The sequence below is a fragment of the Osmerus eperlanus genome, chromosome 22, assembly GCF_963692335.1.
Source record: "Osmerus eperlanus chromosome 22, fOsmEpe2.1, whole genome shotgun sequence".
In the NCBI taxonomy this organism is placed as follows: domain Eukaryota; kingdom Metazoa; phylum Chordata; class Actinopteri; order Osmeriformes; family Osmeridae; genus Osmerus; species Osmerus eperlanus.
Genome location: NC_085039.1, coordinates 1412888 through 1435050, shown reverse-complemented (window position 1 = coordinate 1435050; position 22163 = coordinate 1412888). Strand labels below are relative to the sequence as shown.

At 41.7% G+C, this 22163-nt stretch overlaps 1 protein-coding gene and 1 pseudogene across 2 annotated transcripts; one reads left to right on the top strand and one right to left on the bottom strand.

Annotated features, from left to right (window-relative positions):
* The first annotated feature begins 3748 nt into the window (after positions 1 to 3748).
* mtif2 (mitochondrial translational initiation factor 2) lies at positions 3749 to 17058 on the top strand. 2 transcript variants are annotated; one of them, XM_062447908.1, is made up of 14 exons: positions 3749 to 3899; positions 4241 to 4401; positions 10502 to 10616; positions 10809 to 10980; positions 11135 to 11295; positions 11409 to 11585; positions 11913 to 12052; positions 13116 to 13240; positions 14244 to 14448; positions 15047 to 15299; positions 15514 to 15654; positions 15910 to 16074; positions 16490 to 16630; positions 16771 to 17058. In XM_062447908.1, the coding sequence occupies exons 2-14, from the start codon at positions 4243 to 4245 to the stop codon at positions 16938 to 16940; spliced, it is 2124 nt and encodes a 707-aa protein (XP_062303892.1). In that variant the 5' UTR covers positions 3749 to 3899; positions 4241 to 4242; the 3' UTR covers positions 16941 to 17058. The 2 variants fall into 2 exon arrangements, with proteins under 2 accessions (XP_062303892.1, XP_062303893.1); XM_062447909.1 differs by having other exon boundaries at positions 3778 to 3899; positions 4272 to 4401.
* Positions 17059 to 18690: 1632 nt separating this feature from the next.
* LOC134009134 (tripartite motif-containing protein 16-like) lies at positions 18691 to 21114 on the bottom strand (annotated as a pseudogene).
* Between the last annotated feature and the right edge of the window lie 1049 nt (positions 21115 to 22163).

Sequence of the window (22163 nt, the reverse complement as noted above, 5' to 3'; positions counted from 1 at the left end):
ATGGAAATCACTTGATGCCCTCCTTATGGCATACCTGGTGACGCATGGTGGAAAAGCAGTAGACAAAAGGAAGCAAATTCTACTCTATGTAAATGTCACACTATTTTCTTTGTGTCATTGAGCAGCTACCAATTGGTTAGTTAATGTGTCACCAGCCCACCTTTATGTTGTCCTAAGTTTCTAGCTATCATAACTAGTGTTGGTGGACGGAAGTGGGAAGGAAGTGGACATCACGCCAAAAGCTGGGTACCAAGGTGTGCTGGAGTTGGAGTGCAAAATGCTTAAGAGGACCACGGACAATGCTGATTGTCAATTTGTCTTTTACAATACAGGAGATGCAACAAGCGAGGCAAGCAGTCCGCGATACTGCGCCTGGACGAGATAGAGCTTCTCAGGCACATGGGGGCTCTAGCGCTGGGAGGAGATGCTGGCACTGATAAGCTGGGTGTTGGTCTGGGGCAGTTTCCTGCTGATTGGACTACCATGCAGTGGTAGTCCAGATTGTAAAGCCAGGGAAAGAGGCTATCGATCCAGTTTCATATAGACCAATGTCTAACATGTGCAGGATTATGGAGAGGATGGTTACGGGCCTGCTAGTGTGCACACTTGAGAGGAAGGGAGCTCCTCAACAATGGGGTTTCAGAATTGGTCCCTTTATAGTCAGGGCTCAACATTAACATTTTTTGCGACTGGCCCCACGGGCCAGTGGGTTTGAAACTTAGTGGCCCCAAGGCCATTTTTACTGGCCCCCCCTCCAAAAGTTGTAATTTATCATTGTTACAACAAAACCAAAGACTTATAAGTTATGTTCTTCTGTTAACATGTTTAACCATTTATTAAACACATCCTGGATATAAAAAGAACAAAAATGAAGTCACATTTCTAGTGATAAAAAATAATAAGGTAATAGTCAGCAAAACAATTGACTTTTAACCTCAAACATTACGTGATCTCTTCCCTGCTGACAGCCATCTCTGCACGACTGTCTGGCTGAAACTGAAACCTCTGGTCCCTCAATGCTAATTTATAAAAGCTTCCATTGCATTTCATCAGTATGATACTAAGTACCCAAGTCGACACCATTCTTCTGCTGCAGTTCAATAGCCCGGGGGAACGAGGCGAACGGCTGGCCCGTCTTTACGTGATATGCCGTTGTTATAAGTCGTGCAATAACACGATGGGCATCTGCATTTAAATTCCTGACCAGCATGGTCAACGGCCTGGAAGATGGATTGTCAACAATCCGCTTAACTGTCACGCAAACCAGGTGCTGTCTGCTAGCATGGCTGGTCAGGGATTGTTTTCGAAAATTGTCGGTGCCTGTGTAAAAAGATCCACTTTTGTCTGCTTTAGACGGGAACATACGACAGACGACGACACAGTGCATCTAAAGGCCGATTTATACTACTCCGACTCCGTTACGGACAGAAAGATGGATGGAGTTGGACGGATTCGTTGAATTTATAGTACTCCGAAGGCTGTGGGTGCTGAAAACAATTCACCGCCAGGAGCCGAGTGCACCAGCTGGGCGTAAAAAAGTTGGTCTTAACTCCTACGTCGGTCTTAAAGGCCGCAATGCTTCTGCGTCTCCGTTTACGGATGGGCGGGCGCACGGATACGCACGGATACGGACGGATAGACTGCGTTTATGGTTCTCCGTAGGCTGTGGGTGCTGAAAACAATTCACCGCCAGAAGAGTAGGTGGCGCAACGGTTTTTTGTAAATCGTCGTGGAGTGTTTATTTACCTAGGTTATCGAGAAGTCGGAGCAAATTTACAAATGAGCCGTTTCATCAATAAAATACGCACATTTTCAGCAACTACATTGCCCATTTATCGTCACATTTTAATTCAGATGCTGATTTACATGTACTGTTTAGCTCAGGGGTCGGCAACCCGCGGCTCTAGAGCCGCATGCGGCTCTTTAGCGCCGCCCTAGTGGCTCCCTGGAGCTTTTTCAAAAATATGAAAATGGAAAAAGATGGTGTGAACATATTTTTTGTTTTAATTATTAAAACAGAAATGTTGAAAAAATATTTATTATACACATTTTTACAGCAAAATGTGTATAATAAATATTTTATTTCAACATTTACGTCATAGCCTGCGACACACGTTTCTTTCAGCTCGGCGTAATGCCAGACAGGTGGCTGTTGCAAACAAACCGGCGGGTGTGTCATGGGCCATGGATCCCAAAGGGAAAAAGAGAAAGATAGGTGAGGAGAACAGAGGATTCAACAGTTTTTGGACCGAATCATTTGCTTTCATTGCCAATGCGGAAGGATTGCCTGCATGTTTGCTTTGTAATGAGAAGTTGTCAAATAACAAAAAGAGTAACAGACATTTCCAGGGAAGGCATGCTACATTTGCAGCCGAGTACCCAGTTGGGAGTGAGAGAAAAAGTGCGATTGCATGAATGCTCATTATGTATTTGTAGCCTACTTATCATTTTGATAGTAATATAGCTAATATAGACCAATTATCACCCTACGTCACACCACTGTCAAGCATGCTCAACTGCGCATGTCAGCTGCAAAGGACGGACTTCTCCCAGGTATACACTTGGATCAGGTCATCATATATCTCTGGCCACTGCATTTCAGAGCTTGACATTAACTTTTTGAGGCACTTGTCCTTTGAACAAATACATTTACGTTTCATTTGTCCATGCACAAAAGTCACTTGACCCCCGATACCTTAAATATCCTGACCGAGTGATAGGGCAAAACTAGCCTGGCTAACGGAGGTCACTTTCTCAGGCAAATGACGAATGAAACAGGCTCGGTTAAAGAAATCCGAGATGTTGGCTATCTTCAGCAGGCTCGTATCTACAAAAGGTAGTCCTCCCTGACGTTTTTACTGTAGAATGGAGTGAACGGGCAAAACTAGGCTGGCTCGGGCAAAACTAGCCTGGCTAACGAAGGTCGCTTTCTCAGGCAAATGATGAATGAAACAGGCTTGGTTAAAGAAATCCGAGATGCTGGCTATCTTCAGCAGGCTTGTATCTACAAAAGGCAGTCCTCCCTGACGTGACTTGCGCTGCAATTAGTCATCAGAGCAAGTTAACAGTTAAGTGATAATGAAATGTGCAGAACATTGTTCAAATAAATGTACAGTATTGTTTTAAGTGTGTGTCGCCTAAACATATAAAATGACATGAATCAATGACATACGTAATTATAATTAGCCAAGAGTAGGTATACCATATCAGTAACACTTATCAATACATATTGACATCTCCACACACTTGGCAAGTTGGAAAACGAACCTCATTAGCATAATACACGCATGTGCACAATTAATTGTATTGCTAGCAGTGTATTCCAGCCAGGCCACAATAGTTGCAATCATGGAATGCTGTATGCATGTACGTAGAAAACGAAAAGATTTAATCTACCCATTTACTGAAGCTAGTTGGTCCAAGTTTGTTTAGAGTCCATTGCAATTGCAAAATGTTGACAGCAAGGAAAGCATTCTTTTAATTATCAGCTGATCCTGTTACGAACCATTCGATTAACAAGATGATACGAGTTCTGGTTGGTTGGAGAGTAGTTGAAACGATTGCCTTATAAAGTTGCTAACTTTGAGCTACAGAAAAAATGTGCAAGAATTGGATGTGCCAACAAACAAAAATGTTTTAAGAAAAAAACGACGTTGATATCATCGACGGGGATGTCATTTCAAAAACTAAAGCAGAAACGCGGCCCACCACCTACATTGCCTGCAATTTACTTACCGTTTTTGATTCTTTCGAACAACCCTGTCGAATTGTATTGTGGGATACCTGTCATGGCGGCGTCCTTAGCGGAGTGGGGTGGATTTTATGGATTATTTGACATCTGTTTAAAGCTATCGTCCAACCTTTCAGAATGACATGAGTAGAAAATTCAACTGTACAAGGCAAGATATGTCGTTATTTTAGCCAGTACCAAGCCGATACCACTTTTTTGAGACATGGTAATCGCTGTTGTTGCAGAGACGCGCACTGTTAGCTGACATACATGCACACGTTTGGTGCAGCTTGAGGATTGTTAATTAACATGACCGTGCAGTTCAACGAGTCTTGGTGTATAACTGCATTCAGTGAATTTGGGAAGAATATCTTACTGCCTTCTCACGAGGGAAAACCCCCCACCTATAACATCACCTTTAACACATGTATGCATTTCATAATAGCTCACAAGCTAAAATGGGGGTATGACATGCAAGCAACTAATAAGGTACTGTTCTAAACATTGCAGAGATGATTCGTATGACCTCTCTGATCATAAGGGCAAGCCTGATTATCCACCGTGACCCCGGACTTCTTCCGAAGTACTTTCCATGTCACACTCTTAAATCAACTTGGACCCCAACGTCACAACTGACTTACCAACATGCCAGGTTATTTGCCTCTAAGAAGGTAAGTAAGATGAGCCATAGACCCACACGAGTTTCTACTACATACAGTGCCTGTCATAGTTTGGAAACACCTAATCATTTATAGTTTTTGAGAGACACATGCATGTTCCTATTGTTTATATGCAACAAACAGCAAATGTTTACTCCTCGACAGGTCTGCAAACGCCTTTGTAAACATAGATTTGTTAAAACGTTTGTTAACCGAGACCGTAGGTCGAGGTTTACAAACAAATCGTTTTAACAAATCGAGGCGACAAAGCGTTTGCTGACCTGTCGAGGAGTAAACATTTGGTTTCTTATATACTGCAACAATACGTGGGAAGATCACAAATCAAACAGGTCGAATCTGGAGCAGACGCCATGTTGTCAGAGCAATCAGCTGCACTTGCACTGGTGACGTCACTACACCTCCAAGGCAACATATCAACAACATCAATTCGTCTTCTGTCACATTTTAATCAGCATCTGAATTAAAATGTGACGATAAATGGGCAATGTAGTTGCTGAAAATGTGCGTATTTTATTGATGAAACGGCTCATTTGTAAATTTGCTCCGACTTCTCGATAACCTAGGTAAATAAACACTCCACGACGATTTACAAAAAACCGTTGCGCCACCTACTCTTCTGGCGGTGAATTGTTTTCAGCACCCACAGCCTACGGAGAACCATAAACGCAGTCTATCCGTCCGTATCCGTGCGTATCCGTGCGCCCGCCCATCCGTAAACGGAGACGCAGAAGCATTGCGGCCTTTAAGACCGACGTAGGAGTTAAGACCAACTTTTTTACGCCCAGCTGGTGCACTCGGCTCCTGGCGGTGAATTGTTTTCAGCACCCACAGCCTTCGGAGTACTATAACATCAATTCGTACCTCTGCGAACATTCGGGAGGTATATAAACGGTATTATTAACTTTTGAGAACGTCTTCTGGGCCAATAGGAACAGCGTATTGGTCCAATTATTACACTAGTATATAAGAAACTTAATTTAACGGTACTAGTGCACAGTGCCCGTGATGCAGTCGGTGATTAAGATGTCAGTGAAACCAGAGAATGTCTAATATGGGGAGAACTGCCACTCTCGGGAAACTTCCGGCTTCTGAACTGGTTGCAGTTCAATTCTGGTTCCATATGAGGGCGCTCACGGGCGAGTGCAGAATGAATGGCGGTCTATGGAGCTATACCCCTCAAAATCCACTTTTATCAGGATATAATTTTTTGTCTAGTAATTTGAATGTTGCATTCTAAAGGGGAGGCAAAATAAATACTCACTGCTGGGTGTTAGATTTAAAGTCGCTTTTTTGTTCTAAAAAGCCTTTTAAAATGTCAATGACGTCATACACATCGTATGGCCAGAGATACTGCTTTACGGCAAGTGCTGTCTGATGGAATAGGGGTGACGTCCTCGATGCGTCCGATCTTCATGCTGGAGCGCGCCAGGGCCCTGAGGGCAGACTGGGCTCCTGGTCCTGGGGTCTTGGTTCTGTTGCCCCCGGTGGTGCCGAGCTTAACCCTCGTGCTGCCTTCGGGTCACATGACCCAAAGGTTCATAACGAACCATTGTTGTGTTTACCCAATTTTACCCAATACAAAAACAAATACAAATAATTTTCTTTTAACCATTCCAATGTGGGGGGTCTGAGACAGCCCGACAGTTAAAAGAAAATGCTTCACTTTGTTTTTGTATGAGGTAAATTTGTCGCAATACGACGGTGGGTCACAATGACTGATGGGTCAGAATGACCCGAAGATAACACAAGGGTTAATGTCTGTAAATGTGCTTCTGTTGAGCTTTTCATTCAATAAAAGATTACCCCCCCCCCCCCTTCCTTTTTCTCTCGAGGAATCAACAACACACCTGACAGGTTATGGTGTGTGTCCACTACAGCGCTGTTTTAACGCTCTGCACCGCTTGCCTTTCCACAGTACACCACGCTCGGGGGCGTGTCCAACAGTTACAGTTTTTCACAATTGCTAAAACACATTCTTGAAACAGTCACCCATTTTCTCAAAACTGTAAACACAAAACCTCATCTTCAAGCACTATTTACAAAACCTCTGAATCCTCTTGCAAAATGAAACTTTCGTCTCAAAACAGTTTTACCTGTGCTCAAAATCAAACACTGCTCTCAAATCATAAACAAAGTGATCAAAATGATATACACTATCAACAGTATACAGCCTACAATGCACTGTACTACAGTATACAATACTACAGTAAAAGGGACAAAAATCTAAGGAGTAAACGTGATCAATGTGCTTCTTCTTGTCTTTGGGCTGGGTCAGGCCAGAGTACTTGGTCGACATCACAAGCAATATTTTCCCACCTTCAACAACCTGTTTGCTCTCTGAACTGGCTTATATGGGTTGTGTCACATAATTTGAAACAAGTTAAATCAATTTTGAGTGGTTGTGTTTTGTCAATAACATGTTTTCTGTATTTGTATTTGATTGTTGCCATTTGTGTTTACCAGTACGGATGACATGTGCATTAGAGTGCAGAATGTGTTTTGAGAATGAGAATGTGTTTAGTTTTGCTGAAAAGTCTATGTGAGATCTGCAAATTGTGTTTTACCATGTGAAATGGTTTAAGGTATTGACAACAGACTGCACAATTAGCTACATGAGTTCAAGCAACTGAGAACTTTGTTCAGCCAATGGGTTTTAGTGTTTTAGCAATTGAGAAAAACTGTAATACAGAGTTGTAGTTCTCAAGGTCACTGTTCGAGTTCGTGTAAAATGGTGTCATGGCCAAGTGTGCAGACTTGGGTTCATGTACTCAAAATATCGATCATTATTGATATAAATATATGTAGGTGCTCCTGTCTATCAAAATACAGCTTTTACACACATGATGCAAGGAATCAGAAAGAAAGATTTATCAGACATAAACGTTGACATGTGTACTAACCTTTTATTATATTGCATTTCAACATTGAATGTCAATCGCATGCCGGGTGAGCTAGCACAGAAGAAAGTTACGTTATGTGACGAGACTGAATTTATAAGTACAAAAAACACACCAGGGACGCCGTCAACCTCGGCAACCCTGTGCCAGGCATATTTTTTTTTGTTAACTTCTCTGTCGTACAGAGAATGGTATCAAACAAGACTGGGTGTGCAGACCATAGACTTATATATAGGTGCAGACCCACATACATGCTCAAGCCTTCGGCGAGCACAACCATTGTTCTCTCTCATATATATTTATTCTTTATTCTTTATTTTCCCACCCCTAAGGATCCCTCAATATCTGCGTTACATAGACAACGCCTGGTGTCAAAAGGTTTGTGTTGTTAGCGATTGAGTTGCTTGTATTTTTATTTACGTGGCAAAAAGTGCCTTTTGTCGCACAAGGGAACTCAGTGTCAGCCCTAGTGAGCAACGATGCGACGTGCTAGTGTACTAGCAGCAGGGCCGTCGTTTAGGGGTGAAAGGTGATGACAATTCTAGGGGCCCAAAGCCCAGGGGGGGCCCACAAAAACCCCAGTAGCCTATTACATTTTAGTCATTTACCACACGCTCTTATCTAGAGCGACTTACAGTAAGTACAGGGACATTCCCCCGAGGCAAGTAGGGTGAAGTGCCTTGCACAAGGACACAACGTCATTTTCGCACGGCCGGGAAACGAACCAGCAACCTTCTGATTAATATCCCAATTCCCTAACCGCTCAACCATCTGACTTATGTAGGCTTCCATTTCTATGACTAAATCATTATGCATAGGCCTAACTTATACTCACACAAGGCAGAAGGCGCTCAAAAGGCGTTGAAGACAGCGCTTTTTTCTAAAAAAATAAGTCAAGTGTGAACACGGTCTTCTGCCTTTTCAGAAAAGCGCTGGGTGACGTCAAGCGCCTTTCTGACGAGAATTTTTGTAACCTGAACGGGAATCATACATTCTAGCGATACATTATTATCCGTTATTTTCCGTTGGTTACTTATCGACAGCTAGCTACTATGGCCAATAAAATAGCCTGGTAACTAAGGTTGAAGGTTACTAGGGAAGGTACACTCGTACCTACTCTCCTCGTCCTGATTGGCCAGCTGTCAAAAAGACGCTTGACGTCACCCAGCGCTTTTCTGAAAAGTTGAGAAAATTGAACTCATAAAGGCGTCGGGCTCAGCACTTTTTTATAAGTTTTTAAAAGGCGGACGCTTTTTAAAAAAGGCGTCCGCCTTTTTCCTTTTCCCATAGGGTTGCATGTAAAAAGGCGCTGAAGGCAGCGCTATAGCTATGGCATTGATAAGCCAATTTTTATGTTGATGCCAAGACTAGGTATGTTAGTTCTTCATCCGTTGTTCCCTAAAACATAACCATAAATGTGTACAAAAGCAATATGAAATTAAATAATTAAACCTTTATGTGCTGCTACTCCAGAATCAGCTGTAGCCTCCTCTGACCCCAACCCTCAGCACTCCAAAGATGCTGATGAATTCCTAGCAACCGCCCTGACTAGCAGCATCATATATTTAGGCAATTCAAGACTTGCATGTACAGTAAGTAATGTCAAATTAAATAATGTATTTAAACTCAAGCTCGTGTGGTGCGTCTGTAACGGGGGTGTAACAGACGTGGTCTTGCTCCGTCAGAAGGCTTCCCAGCCAATGTTCGTTCCCACCGGGAGTCGAACCTGCCAACTGACTTCCCAAGCGCAACCACTACCAGCTACGCCAAAGAAAAGTTAGCTATTCGTTGACGCGGGTGGCCTGTTAGTACATACCTGAGGAGTGAGTTTCACCGATTCACACCGGTTACACGTCTTCAATGACACAGCCTACACTTTGTCAAAAGAAACGTTTTTCATTTCCGGCGCATTCAAACAATCCCCTCAGTGAAGTTTGGCTAGCAACAGCAGCTAGGCTAGCTTGCTCGTAGCACAACTCAGCTTCTCCACGCAGGGGTCTAGACTGAGACCAAATAGTCACTTTTGGCTTTGTTACTGACAATGATCGCGTCCAGCAAACTTCTTTTGAATTAGCCATTTCCCCCTAAATCAAGCTTATTTACGTGTTTGGGGGCATATTTTCACTTAGCAGATGGTACTGTTTGAATCGCGATTCCATCTGAAAAATACTGCCGGTGACAACCAGGGTTGACAACTTTAGTTTCATAATAAACGGACCCATCTGCAACCGACGCAGGCAAGCACACCATACAATTTCCCCAGAAATTGTACCCTCTCTAGTTCTGAATGCATTTGTTAATCGCATGAGTTCAATCGCAGTAGGCTACTTAGGCAGTTTTAACATCAGTTAACACCTTCATTTATGTAACAAAATTCACTGATCTACTAATCTATAGAATCTGAAAGTATATCCACTTTATATTGTCGTTCTGTTAGCTAGCCAGCCCCTTTGAAAGCAGATGAATATCGGTTGTAAAATAAAAGGGAAATCGCTCACATGTCCCTATTTTCCTTACTACGCTTAGTTTCATTTAATTGCGAATACCTTTTTAATCGCATTAGTTCAATAGCAAAATATTAACTTTGCAGAGTGCCTGGTTCTCGAGATATTATTAGGAAACTCTGCAGACCACAGGACCAATCAGAGTGAAGGGCCTGGGACGCGGAGAGCAAGCCGAACTGGCGGCAAATTATGTTTTCATTATTTGATGTCGAAATGCGTATCCAAACAACGTCAATCCGCGGCCCTGCACTCTGTATTGTAAAGAGGACACATGCAGAATGTGAACTTTGCAGAGTGCCCGGTTCTTTAGGTGATCGTGGGAAACAAAACCCATTCTAATTTGTACACACACACACACACACACACACACACACACACACACACACACACACACACAGAGAGAGAGAGATTATTAGACAGATGAAGATTTACTTTGACCAAAATGTACAGATTGCACATGTTTTTTGTACCACTCAATTACTGTGGCATAGAATTACATGATTGATTAACTTACAATTACTTGGTCAACCAATCAAATAAGTCATCAAGCGACTGAGCCAGCATTAAACCATCAAGCCTCTTTTAGTGAATTTCAAGGTTGAATATATCATTCTTTGATCCTAGGTAGATATATGTTCCTGAGCTCATAGCTATTTCTTTCCCTCACCATATGCTGTTGTTATGCTACAGGTCAAAGGCCCTGGCAAAGATCAGAAAGCCAAACAGAAACAGGTGAAACAAGAGGTGGAGGTAAAGGAGGGGATGACCGTGTCTGCTCTTGCACATGCTATGAACAAAGACTTTGGTAATATCAATATGCTGTGTACTTTGCACCCCTGGCAAAAAATATATATTTTACATTGTTTGACGGAATATCATGTTAGTTAAATACGGAATGCTAATATGCATATTTTGAAAAATGGAAGATGGAGACATGAAAGGACATAATTGTATTGTTTATAATTGTATCAATACATCAGCTATTTGTTTCTCGTAGATCACATCATTGAGACCTTACTGGACACTTCAGCTGATGTGGACTCCCTTGAGCCTCACTCTATTTTAGAGGGGAAATGGATCAAAGAGATTGTGAATAAATCTGGAATGAAGTACAAGTGGGCCAAACTAGTGGAGACCAAACAGAGAGAAAACAAAGATATTCAGAAAAGGCGAGTAAGCTTGGAGTCTTGTACTCTGTTTTCAAAATAAGCAAACAATGCATGATTGGAGACTCAATGATTGTTTAAAATATTTTGTAAATACTGCTTCATGAATAATCAACACAAGCTGGCAAATAAGTTATGAAAGTCATTTTATTTGTAGACCGCCCCCGGATCATGCAAATCTGGTATCACGTCCTCCTATAGTGACAATCATGGGCCATGTAGACCATGGGAAGACGACTTTGCTAGACAGCCTCCGGAAGACCCAAGTAGCCGCCATGGAGGCGGGTGGCATTACCCAGCACATAGGGGCCTTCCTGGGTAGGGAACCCCGAAACATACCGGATGGCAGACATGGATGGAATATTAGATTAAAACGATCTTCTTAGTCATATCACATCTCAAAGGTTTCAGCTGCTAACCTCTCTTTGCAGTTCAGCTTCCTTCAGGGGAGAAAATCACCTTCCTGGACACCCCAGGGCACGCTGCCTTTTCGGCCATGCGGGCCAGGGGAGCTCTCGCCACAGACATCGTCATCCTGGTTGTTGCTGCCGACGATGGTGTGATGAAGCAGACCATAGAATCTATCCAGCATGCCAAACATGCTAAAGGTAAACTTTTTTTTGTTATTGTGTTTCAAATACCATTTGTGTATTTGTAAAATCTTAGTCTGTGATGTGGTGTACTGTATTTGTAAGGTGAAATATAAATGAGCTCTGAACTTCTTTCATTAACCATTAATCAGAGCTAATCTTTTCTCGAATATTTTTTTTTTTTTTAAAGACAATATTCTTAGTTATTTGCAAGAAACCCCTACAGGCAGATCCTTTATGTGACTGCACTACCTTCAGTTTTAAATACAAACTTTCAGTGGCATCCTCTGTACATTGGTCTAATATGTGTGTTTTAGTGGTTAATCTAGTTTTTTTTTTCCCCAGTGCCAATCATTGTAGCGGTGAACAAGTGTGACAAGCCTCAGGCCGACCCTGAGCGTGTGAAGCAGGAGCTGCTGTCCTATGATGTGGTGTGTGAGGAGTATGGTGGAGAAGTCCAGGCCATCCATGTGTCTGCTTTGAAGGTAAAGTTACCATTGATGAAGAAAGTGTCTGTCTTCATTAACGGAGTGACTAAGTTCTGTTCAGTTGACTTCAGTTGACTTCTGGATAAATTATCAATCTGCAGATTGGGAGAGAACCAGACCTAGAACAATAAATGACAACACAACACCAGGCTTAGATCTCAATCATGTCTCTCTGAGCTCTGAAAGCCGGAGGACCGTATTTTATAGGGTACAAGAATGTAAACAGATAAATGGACTGCATTTATATAGCGTGTTTTTATACCTTAGCGGCACCCAAAGCGCTTTACAATTGTGCCTCTCATTCACCCATTCATACTCGCACATACCGACAGCGGCAAGCTGCCATGCAAGGCGCCGCTCTGCCCATCGGAACAACTTGGGGTTCAGAGTCTTGCTCAAGGATACTTCGGCGCATGGCCTGGGAGGAGTCGGGGATCGAACCGCCAACCTTGCGATTAACAGACAACCCACTCTACCCCCTGAGCCACAGCTGCCCCACAGCCACAGCCGCCCCACAGCCACAGCCGCCCCACAGATAGTGACAGGCAGGCAGTAATGACGTTACAACAGTATTAAAGAAAGAGATTCACAGCTCCCAACCCATGACCACTCTCAGGGCAGAGAGAGATCATAGGTGGAGCTCTCCCCGTCGTCATCACAAGAGACGTTTACACAGGACTTTCTCCTGATTTATTCAACCTGACAATTAGACACATTCTCCTATTATCAATAGCAAACTCACATGAGAACATACTAACTAGTTTCCAATGACTAGTTCTATCAAGCTGCTTTGTTTAGTTCATTCTTCTTCATAAAAGTTGAAACGATGGTTTCAAAAAAATGTATTTCTCTATTTTAAACCCTAAAATATTAGTTCTGTTGCATTCATGGTTTATTATCGAGTCGAAACAATGTGCAATGTTTGCATACCACAACATTGAGTCAGTTTTGAAAAGATTTCTGTACCACAAAGGTTTGGTATAGTTGGAAAGTAAAGCGATTGTAAAGACTGATGTACATTGATGTACATGTATTGACATGAATGATGCATATTTCTTAGGGAGACAACCTGATAGAGTTGGCTGAAGCTACAGTGACGCTGGCTGAGGTTATGGAACTGAAGGATGACCCTACAGGACCCGTGGAGGGTATCATCATTGAGAGCCGTACAGACAAGGGCAAGGGGTAAGCATTAGTGTGGAACACCCATCGATGAGAACATGACCTCAGCAGTTGAATTGCTGCTAAAGTGGAACTGATGGTGACTGAAAGGTGGTTGTGCTGTTCTTGAAATAGCTTTTAAAAACTGCTTTATTGGCTATAATTTCTCTCGTGGAATATTCCACACAATTTGATTGCTTGAACTTCTTCACTTACAAACCTTTGACCTACTGTTTGTTTTATCACATTCATTAAAACCTTTATACCAGGTCTATCTTAAAGGTACCATGACATGAAATGTTCACTTTAGGAGGTTATTTAACATTAATTTGAGTTCCCCTAACCTGCCTTTGGTCCCCCAGTGGCTAGAAATGTCGATAGGTGTAAACCAAGCCCTGGGTGTTATTCTCCGCCTTTGAGAAAATGAAAGCTGAAACGCTCCGTTTTGAAAATCCTCTCCTTATGTCGTCATTACCTCCCCTTTCTCTGTTTTGCCCGCACAGAGAATTTGGCCCACCAATGAGAAAATGAGCTACAACCGTGCAAGCGCGATATTGTTTTTTCCTCGAGACATCATAGCTTGCAAACAACCGAAGCATGGCAGTTAGCCCCGCCTCTTTCTTCCTCATAGCATTTAAAGCTACAGACACAGAAAGGGCACGTCCGAGGAAAGTTCATTGTGGGACTGCTCGTAGTGGCTGTAATTCTGCACCAAGACTGAATTTCGGGAGACTTCAGATACAGTGTTAGGGGACCATTTAAGGACTATATAAAAGCATCAAAAAACAGCATGTCATTGGATCTTTAAGTTAGCATGGCTCACTGCTGGCATGAATATGCACAAAAACTTAATTAAGATACTTAATTAATTAAGATTAAGATAGCTGATATATTAAGCTTAGAAGGCCTGCACAGTTCCCCTCTAGTTTACCATACTGTAAGTACTTCTTGCAATGTAAGGACACAATGCCTTCTCTTAAAGGACTTACCGTAAACACATTTTTACCCGTTTACCCACTTTTCACAGGCCCGTTACCACAGCCATTGTGCAGCGAGGTACACTGAGAAAAGGCTGCACACTGGTGGCAGGAAAGTCTTGGGCCAAGGTTCGTTTCTTGTTCGACGAGAACAACCGCACCATCGCTGAAGCTCGCCCAAGTGACGCAGTTGAGATTGTGGGATGGAAGGAGCTCCCCTCTGCAGGAGAAGAGATCCAGGAGGTGGAATCAGAGGTGATTAAGTTCTCAGTAATGGTTTAATTTAGCACAAGCTTCAGTCATCCTTGGACTTAAAAGACCAAAAGGGTTGATCCTTGAGCTAATGGCATGGGTAATTGATTTGTGGAACTAGTGAACCTATAAAGTGTCAACTACAGTTACTACGTTTGCGGCAGCTGAAACCAGCTCGCAACTCTCCGTTCTTACAGACCTGCTTTTGAGAAAAGGGCTTGCAATTCATTATCTTGTCGCTGCAGCCCCCCTTTTGTGTCTGTATGTGCGTTATTGAGAGTAGTGCCATTGTAGTGAGACCGACTACACTGAATGAGTTTCATTGAAATAGTTTTCAATCATAGGGCTACGGTTGTCTTATACTTATTCCTGATTTAAACACAATTGAGGACAAAATATTCATCCACTTCAGTCTTGAGTCGAGATCAGGCATCAAAATCCAGGACAGTTTTAAAGGGTGGTGTAGGTCTCATTGTGCATGTCCACCCAAATTGTAACCAGTTTATACACAAATATACCAGTCCAGTGCATTTATGGAAAAGTTGAATGTGTATACTGTATAATCAGAATTGACCATGTGTGTTTATCTTTTTGACGTTAGCAAAGAGCACGGGAAGTGGTGGACTGGCGTTGTTACATGGAGGAGCAGGATAAACTGAAAAACGCCATCCCTATCATTGAAGCTAAACAGCGAGAGCACCAAGAAAGCTACAGGAAGGAGCGAGAGGGTCTCACCCACCTCACCTGGAGGCAGAGGAAGTCTCTCCTGTACCGAACAAACAGGAAGAAATTAGCGATGAGACCGAGTGAGAAGCTGGAGTCCGAAGTGCTTTCCTTACCAGTCATAGTTAAAGGTGGAGTAATGTGACACTATGGTCGGCTGTACATCAACATACACTTTACGTTCAACTTTATCATACGAACCCCAAATATCATACGGGATATTTGGGGTTTGATACTTTCAACCTGGAGCCCAAATGGGTAGTTTTGCAAAACGCCCATAACCTGCCTATAGGTATAATTTCCCCTTATTGCAATGTGTTACAATGTCCTGTCTGTTTTCACCAGGTGATGTGGATGGTTCGGTGGAGGCAATCCTTAACATCATGGAGACCTACGATGCATATGACCAGTGTCAAATGGAGGTTGTTCACTTCGGAATAGGAGATATCTCTGAGAATGACATCAACCTGGCTGAAACCTTCTCAGGTTGGTCTGACATGATACTGTGTGAAATGGAAATGGCTCAAATGGCTTGTGTGCACTCTACGCAAAGTAGACCTGGACTTTTTGGAGACATTTAGAGTGACATGGCATGGCGTGATTACTTTTGCTTTACAATATATTTGATGAAGGATACGGCTGTATTTTCTCAAAATGTTGTTGTTGTAACAGTGATTTTGTTTTACAAAAACAGTAGGTATTATTTTTTATTTATTAATTATTGTATTTTTTGGATGGCAGGGATGATATATGGCTTCAATGTTGGTGTGAACAAGTCTATCCAACAAATGGCAAATAAGAAAAGCATCCCCATCAAGCTGCACAAGGTTATCTACAAACTCATTGATGACCTAAAGGAGGAGTTGAGCAATAAACTCCCTCCTAAGGTGAAGGAGAATGTGATTGGTATGTGTCCTAATCTGTTTATAGCCAACCTAAATGTAGCTACATTTATATTTTATAATATACATATCTGAAATTATGTATATTATGTATATGAATATAAAAGGGACCGTTACTACTACATTTTCCAATAATAAATATCAATGTATGTGTATATATATATATATATATACATATACATATACATATACATACACTCTCCACATAGACACTGTATCTTCACAATTAAGGTTGTGGACTAATTAAAATCAGAAGGAAAGAGGGAATTCATAGCATGACTATTGAACAGTAGCAGAACCATCCTGTAGACTGGGCTCAATCCTCCTCTGGATGGAGTTGTCAATCGAGTTTTCAACAACATAATGGCTCTTTTTGTTGTTCATGGCCCTCCTTGCTCTGCAACACTGTATCGATCCAGGAGAAGCATCTGTCCTGGCCATGTTTGATGTGACTGTGGGGAAAAAAAAGGTTCAGGTGGCTGGCTGTCGGGTTCAGAAAGGTCAGCTCGACAGGAAGATGAAGTTTCGACTGTTGCGTGGTCAAGATGTCATCTGGGAAGGTAAGCAAACCGGATTTGGTGTAACAGCTCTAACAGCTTGATGTTTTCCACTCAAGGTCAAAAATGCTCATCAAAGTTGGTAGAGACGTATCCCAATAATTCCTGTCTTAATAATTTAATTTTCTTGATGTGACCTGAAGGTTCCTTAACGGCACTAAAGCACCATAAAGATGACGTCCAGTCGGTCAGAACTGGGATGGAATGCGGCCTCTCGGTGGACCAGGATATTGCAGTCAGACCTGGAGATGCAATTGTGTGCTATGAGGAGACAGACATTCCACAAACTATCTCATGGGATCCTGGATTCTGAGACATTTACCACTGATATTTGGACATACCGTGTCAGAAATCAAATACTACACAGAATTTGATGGTATTTGATTATGTGAAACTGTGGAAGGGGATGTATAATAAAATATTTACCTTGACTTGAATGGCAATGATAAACATTTGAGTGACCGCAGAATACCCATGGACTGCACAGAAAGGTCTAGAAATGTACTGCAGTATACTCTTATCTTAAATAGGTTTGGCCACTGACATCCTCTGAAATTGTTATGAATGTGTTAAGACTTTCTAAACTACTACCTGAGGGGTGCTAGTCACCCCCAGCCCTGGGAAACAAACTGTGTTTATTAAATATTAACTAGATCAGCAAGCAAACCAAAAAACAGTAAAGTGAGGTTTCCAGGGTTGTGAAAAATCACTCCAGTTGTCTACATAGACAATAGACAAACTGTGTAATTTGCTACAGTAAAATGGATAAGTAAAATAGTTAGTGAACTAAATGTGCTTATTAATTAGCAAATGGGATCTGCTGATGAAAGAAATGCTGTAAGCTTGTTAATTGTATACTGTTGTGTATTTTCACACTTGGAAGAAAATGGTCATGAAATGGCATCAGTTCAGGTTCTGGGATTCATAGGTTAGTCAATCGGCTGAGAGGAGAGAGAAGTAACACCAAAGACCAAGTATTGACCAGGTCAAACAGACAGAAATTTATTTTGCAAAGTTTCTGAGAAGGGTCAGAGCTAATTTATACAGAAATAGAGAAAAATGAAACAAGTGGCTCAGATCTGGGTACAGAGTAACACCAAGTAGAAAGCACTACGGATATTAGACAGTTCAGGCTTCATAACAATAAGAAATTGCATAACTGTCATGAACCTCCGGTCACATTATTCTTAAGTCTCTAGTCCACTGTCCTTTTGTACAGCTCCTTCTCACAAACAGATTTGAACGTGCCATATTCTACCAGCACAATAACATTGTAAGCTGGATAAGCGAACTGTGAGAGTGTAATACTTATTTTACAAAAATTGTTCACTTGCTTTCCATGTTATGCCTAAAATTCTGGAATTATTTAGTATCAATTTGTTGATTTAAGCAACGTGACTTCAATGATGAATCATTTAAACCCTTTTTGGAATGCAGATCACAAAAGTAGTAAGGAAATTAACTCGATAGCAATTACAGTGATTAATAGGTTATTTAATATTTACTTACAGATTTAGAATGTGTTTTGGTATTCAATGTAGATGAAAAACTTTGTGGATAATTCTTTCGAAGACATTTAGATTTCCAGCACAATAAATCGATTAATGTCAGTCTGAGAAGTATTTTAGATTTTGAATCAAGCATATTATATACTCTTTTCTCTATGTTTACATCCTTCGAAGATGATACATAGTGATTCTGGAATGTGTTTTACCCTGATTGCCACCATGTGTTTGATTCCCGGCTCTGCCAAATGACGTTGTGTCCTTGGGCAAGGCACTTCACCCTACTTGCCTCGGGGGAATGTCCTTGTACCACTGTAAGTCGCTCTGGATAAGAGCGTCTGCTAAATGACTAAATGTAAATGTAAAAATGTAAATGTTGACCTCTAAGTGCAGCAGGCTTCAGTCATCTCCAAGTACAGGTACAATATGTACAAGAAAATATTAATCTGAGTTTATCCTCTAAGATTAATCAAATATAAAGTATTCAACTTTTAAGGCTGGATCCCAAACAAAACTGTACTGAAAAGGTACGACATGATGGGTAGAAACTTAAATGGATTACCACAGGTCACACAGCTCAGCTTTGGCCATACAGCCAATTCCAAGCCCAGCATAGAGTGGCTGAGTGGTCTGGATTATGTGAATAAGGGTCATTGTGTACACTGTCCTTCTACACTGTAGAAGGACAGAGTACCTGCACTGTGATCCAGGTAAACTCCTACTCTGGATGACAAAGAGACTGATACTTTAGCCACAACATACTTGTGTCTGAAACTATAGCCTTCACTAGAACACACCAAGCCCCAGGACTTGTCATTGCATCCAAACACACAGTCATAATCTGACTCTCCTGATATCTTTATATGAGACCGCTGCAGTCCCCGCCCCACTCCACCTCCCAGTAACAGCGTTCAGGCAGACCCTCTTTACACAGCACCTGACCCCAGTTGGTGAATCTCTCTGGATGGTCAGGATATGACTGTCTGTGTGTTTCCCCTCCAGGTCACCTTTCTGTCATTAGTCAGAAAGAGCCTTTTGTCTGCAGTGTTTGGGTCCAGTGTGAGTCGACAGCAATCAGGGAGACAAGCAGAGACGAAATCAACACAAAAAAACTCTGAAATCAAATTTTATTTAATGAATCTCGCTTTTGTATTTTATGTTGTGCCAGTTATACACTCATGAAGGTGTATAATAACAATAAATAAATAATAATCAAAATTGTACAGCCTATCTGATTTAAATAATGTATCTTAAACCAAATCAAGATTCTATAGGTTTTTACTTTAATAGTTATTCTGTAATCCAGTTCTGTTATTCTGGAATAGTTCCAATGGTATTTTGTTAATGGAACCATTGGCTTTCATTGTGAATTACTTTAACAACTAACTTATTTAAATGATCAAAATACACTCATCCTTAAAATGAGTGTATTGGTGCGACAAGAACTCGTCTCTCTCGTCATACATCATATAGCACTAGGGTTGCCAACTGTCCCGTATTAACCAGGACGTCCCTTATATTGGGCCTGATTGATTCGTCCCATACGTGACCTCCCTTGTCATGTTTATAGACTGCTACATTGATCTAACCACTGACTGATACAACAGCAACAGCCGCAGTGCTGATCATGACACTTGAGAATGATCACCGACACCTGTCATCATCCAATCACAGCCCCCCTCACACACATCAATAAACGTTAAATAAATGCGCCAATTCCTCCACAAAAAAAGAAAATCAGGGCAATATGTGATGCTGTTCATTGTTGATGTAAAATATGATCATATTCTTGTTATATTGTTTCATCTTTTCCATTAGCTCTTAAGCCTCCACATCGTTAAGTTCTGTTCTGTATTGTATGATTATGGAGGATTGTTACATGTTGGGCTCCTTTAGTATTTATGGCCACGCAAAAAGTGCAATGTATTCCTCCGGCACGGAGTTCCCCTTGAGGTGAGCCACTTTAAGAGAATGTATTTATTTATATTAACGTTTGAACAAATGGAGTAAAGCTTGTTCAGGCAGCTTTTATCAGCCGACAACCAGCTGACTGTACTGAACAGCACACATACACTTACACACAGCAAGACGGCCAATTTATGATGAACACTGTTTTCATTCACCCTCTATTTACTGTATCATTGTTGTTGCTGCCCACCTCCATCCCAGCCTGCACTTATAATGCTCTGTATAATGGTATGACGGGTGGTTCCTGCTCATCGTTACATAATGCCTATGTCATGCATATGTGATGTTCACTTTTGGTTCCCTCTTGAACAGAGCAATATACGCTAAAGGATAAAACACACATGTAAGGTCTTGGGCTCTGGTAGCTGTAAAACATCTGCTTGATTGACTACAGAAACACAGATACATCCAGAGAGAGAGAGACAGAGACACTTCAAAATGGTGCAGACATAGCACATAGAACAAGATATATTTCATCAATTCAAAGGCGCTTGTATAAACCACCTCTACAGTTGGTCTGATTTGAGCCCACCTTTAGTTGTGATCTCTGGCCATTCCCTCTTCAAGGCATCCTCTAGTTTCTCTCTCAGCTTTGACACAGCCTTCCTCACTTCCCCAAAGTACTTACAAGGCACAATGGTGCTGGGTGAGTCAGGAGATATGTTGGAACTGGAGAGAATCTGGTAACTCTGTAGAGAGGGAGAGTGCAATAATGAAAAACAGAACATCAGTACACTATATTTATTTCCCCCAGACTTCAGGAGAAATACCTGAAGGAAATGGATATGGTCTTCAGTGTGTAAAAGCTGCTCCAGCTCTGTGTCTCTCCTCTTCAGCTCAGCGAGCTCTTGTTCCAGTAGGTCAGGAGTCTTTCAGCCTGACTCACTGCTGCCCTCTTCTGGGCTCTGATCAGGTTCTTCACCTCGGAGGGTCTTCTCTCAATGGAGGAGATTATCTCAGTAAAGATGATGTCACTATCCTCTCTGTCTGTGCAGAACGCTCTGATGTACACATTGTTAGTAACACTATATGACCAATAATGGGGACACTGCTTAGAATAAGGACTTGCTTGTTTCAACTTGCTTGTTCACATTGCCCAAAATTAACAATGGATGCACAGTTCAATATGTAACGCTTTGTTTTAGTAATGATATTTTCCAGATCATACTACCCTCAGCCTGGATAATTCAAAGAAATGTAATCCTCAAACTTCAATGACCCCTATTGTGTCTATTTTACATTTTAAATTCTCCTTTGGCATGAGACTAAACCGAAGCTGTACAGTACTGTGTTTGATTTTATTATGCTTTTGACCATGGTTTAAAGCTTGGCAAGATTAGCATATTCCCAGTAATTTACTGAAATGGACATGGACCAAAATCTATGTTACTCTACCAACACACTTTGATGAATATTCTAGAATTACACATAATGTTCTTACCTTTCTTCTGCAGCTGACACTATATCATGGCCTTTATGTTCATCTATCGAACACAGATAACAGATACACTGATGGTCTGAACGGCAGAAAATGTTGATAACTTTGGCATGTGAGAGCAGATGTATTTTGAGGTGAGTTGTGAGGAGGCTTCGACAATCTTGTGCTTCTTAAAAGCAGGGGAATCATAATGAGTCTGAAGGTGAGCCTCGCAGTAAGAGGCCAGACACACCAGACAGGACTTTCGGGCTTTCTTTTTTCTCCCAGTGCACACGTCACATTTACATTTATTAATTTAGCAGACGCTTTTATGTGGTGTACCATCTTTTGCAAGTGTGGATATTCCTAAAGTTGAGCGAGCCAGACAGGGTTCAGGAAGGCAAGGAAGACCATAGATCAGAGGAGACAGGATGAGCGGAATAAAGCGGGTGGAGCCGGTTCCAGAGCCAGAATGTGAGTAATTAGAGGTCATACTTGTTGATGTAGCCCAGCTTCAAAGGCAGGACCCCTCTCTAGAATCCCCGTTTTTCAAAGTGTTTCTAATTCAACGGAGGTCACAGACTCAGTCAGTGTTTTTTCTTCTAAAGGGTGAACAGCTGTATCGTCGCAGCACATTCGGAGACCA

Excerpts from the sequence above, each read along its gene's own strand:
- mtif2 (XM_062447908.1), top strand. The coding sequence starts at position 4,243 with ATGATTCGTATGACCTCTCTGATCATAAGGGCAAGCCTGATTATCCAC. Across the intron at positions 14,449-15,046 it reads TCCAGGAGGTGGAATCAGAG|CAAAGAGCACGGGAAGTGGT; the intron begins GTGATTAAGTTC and ends TTTTGACGTTAG. Across the intron at positions 16,075-16,489 it reads GGTGAAGGAGAATGTGATTG|GAGAAGCATCTGTCCTGGCC; the intron begins GTATGTGTCCTA and ends GTATCGATCCAG.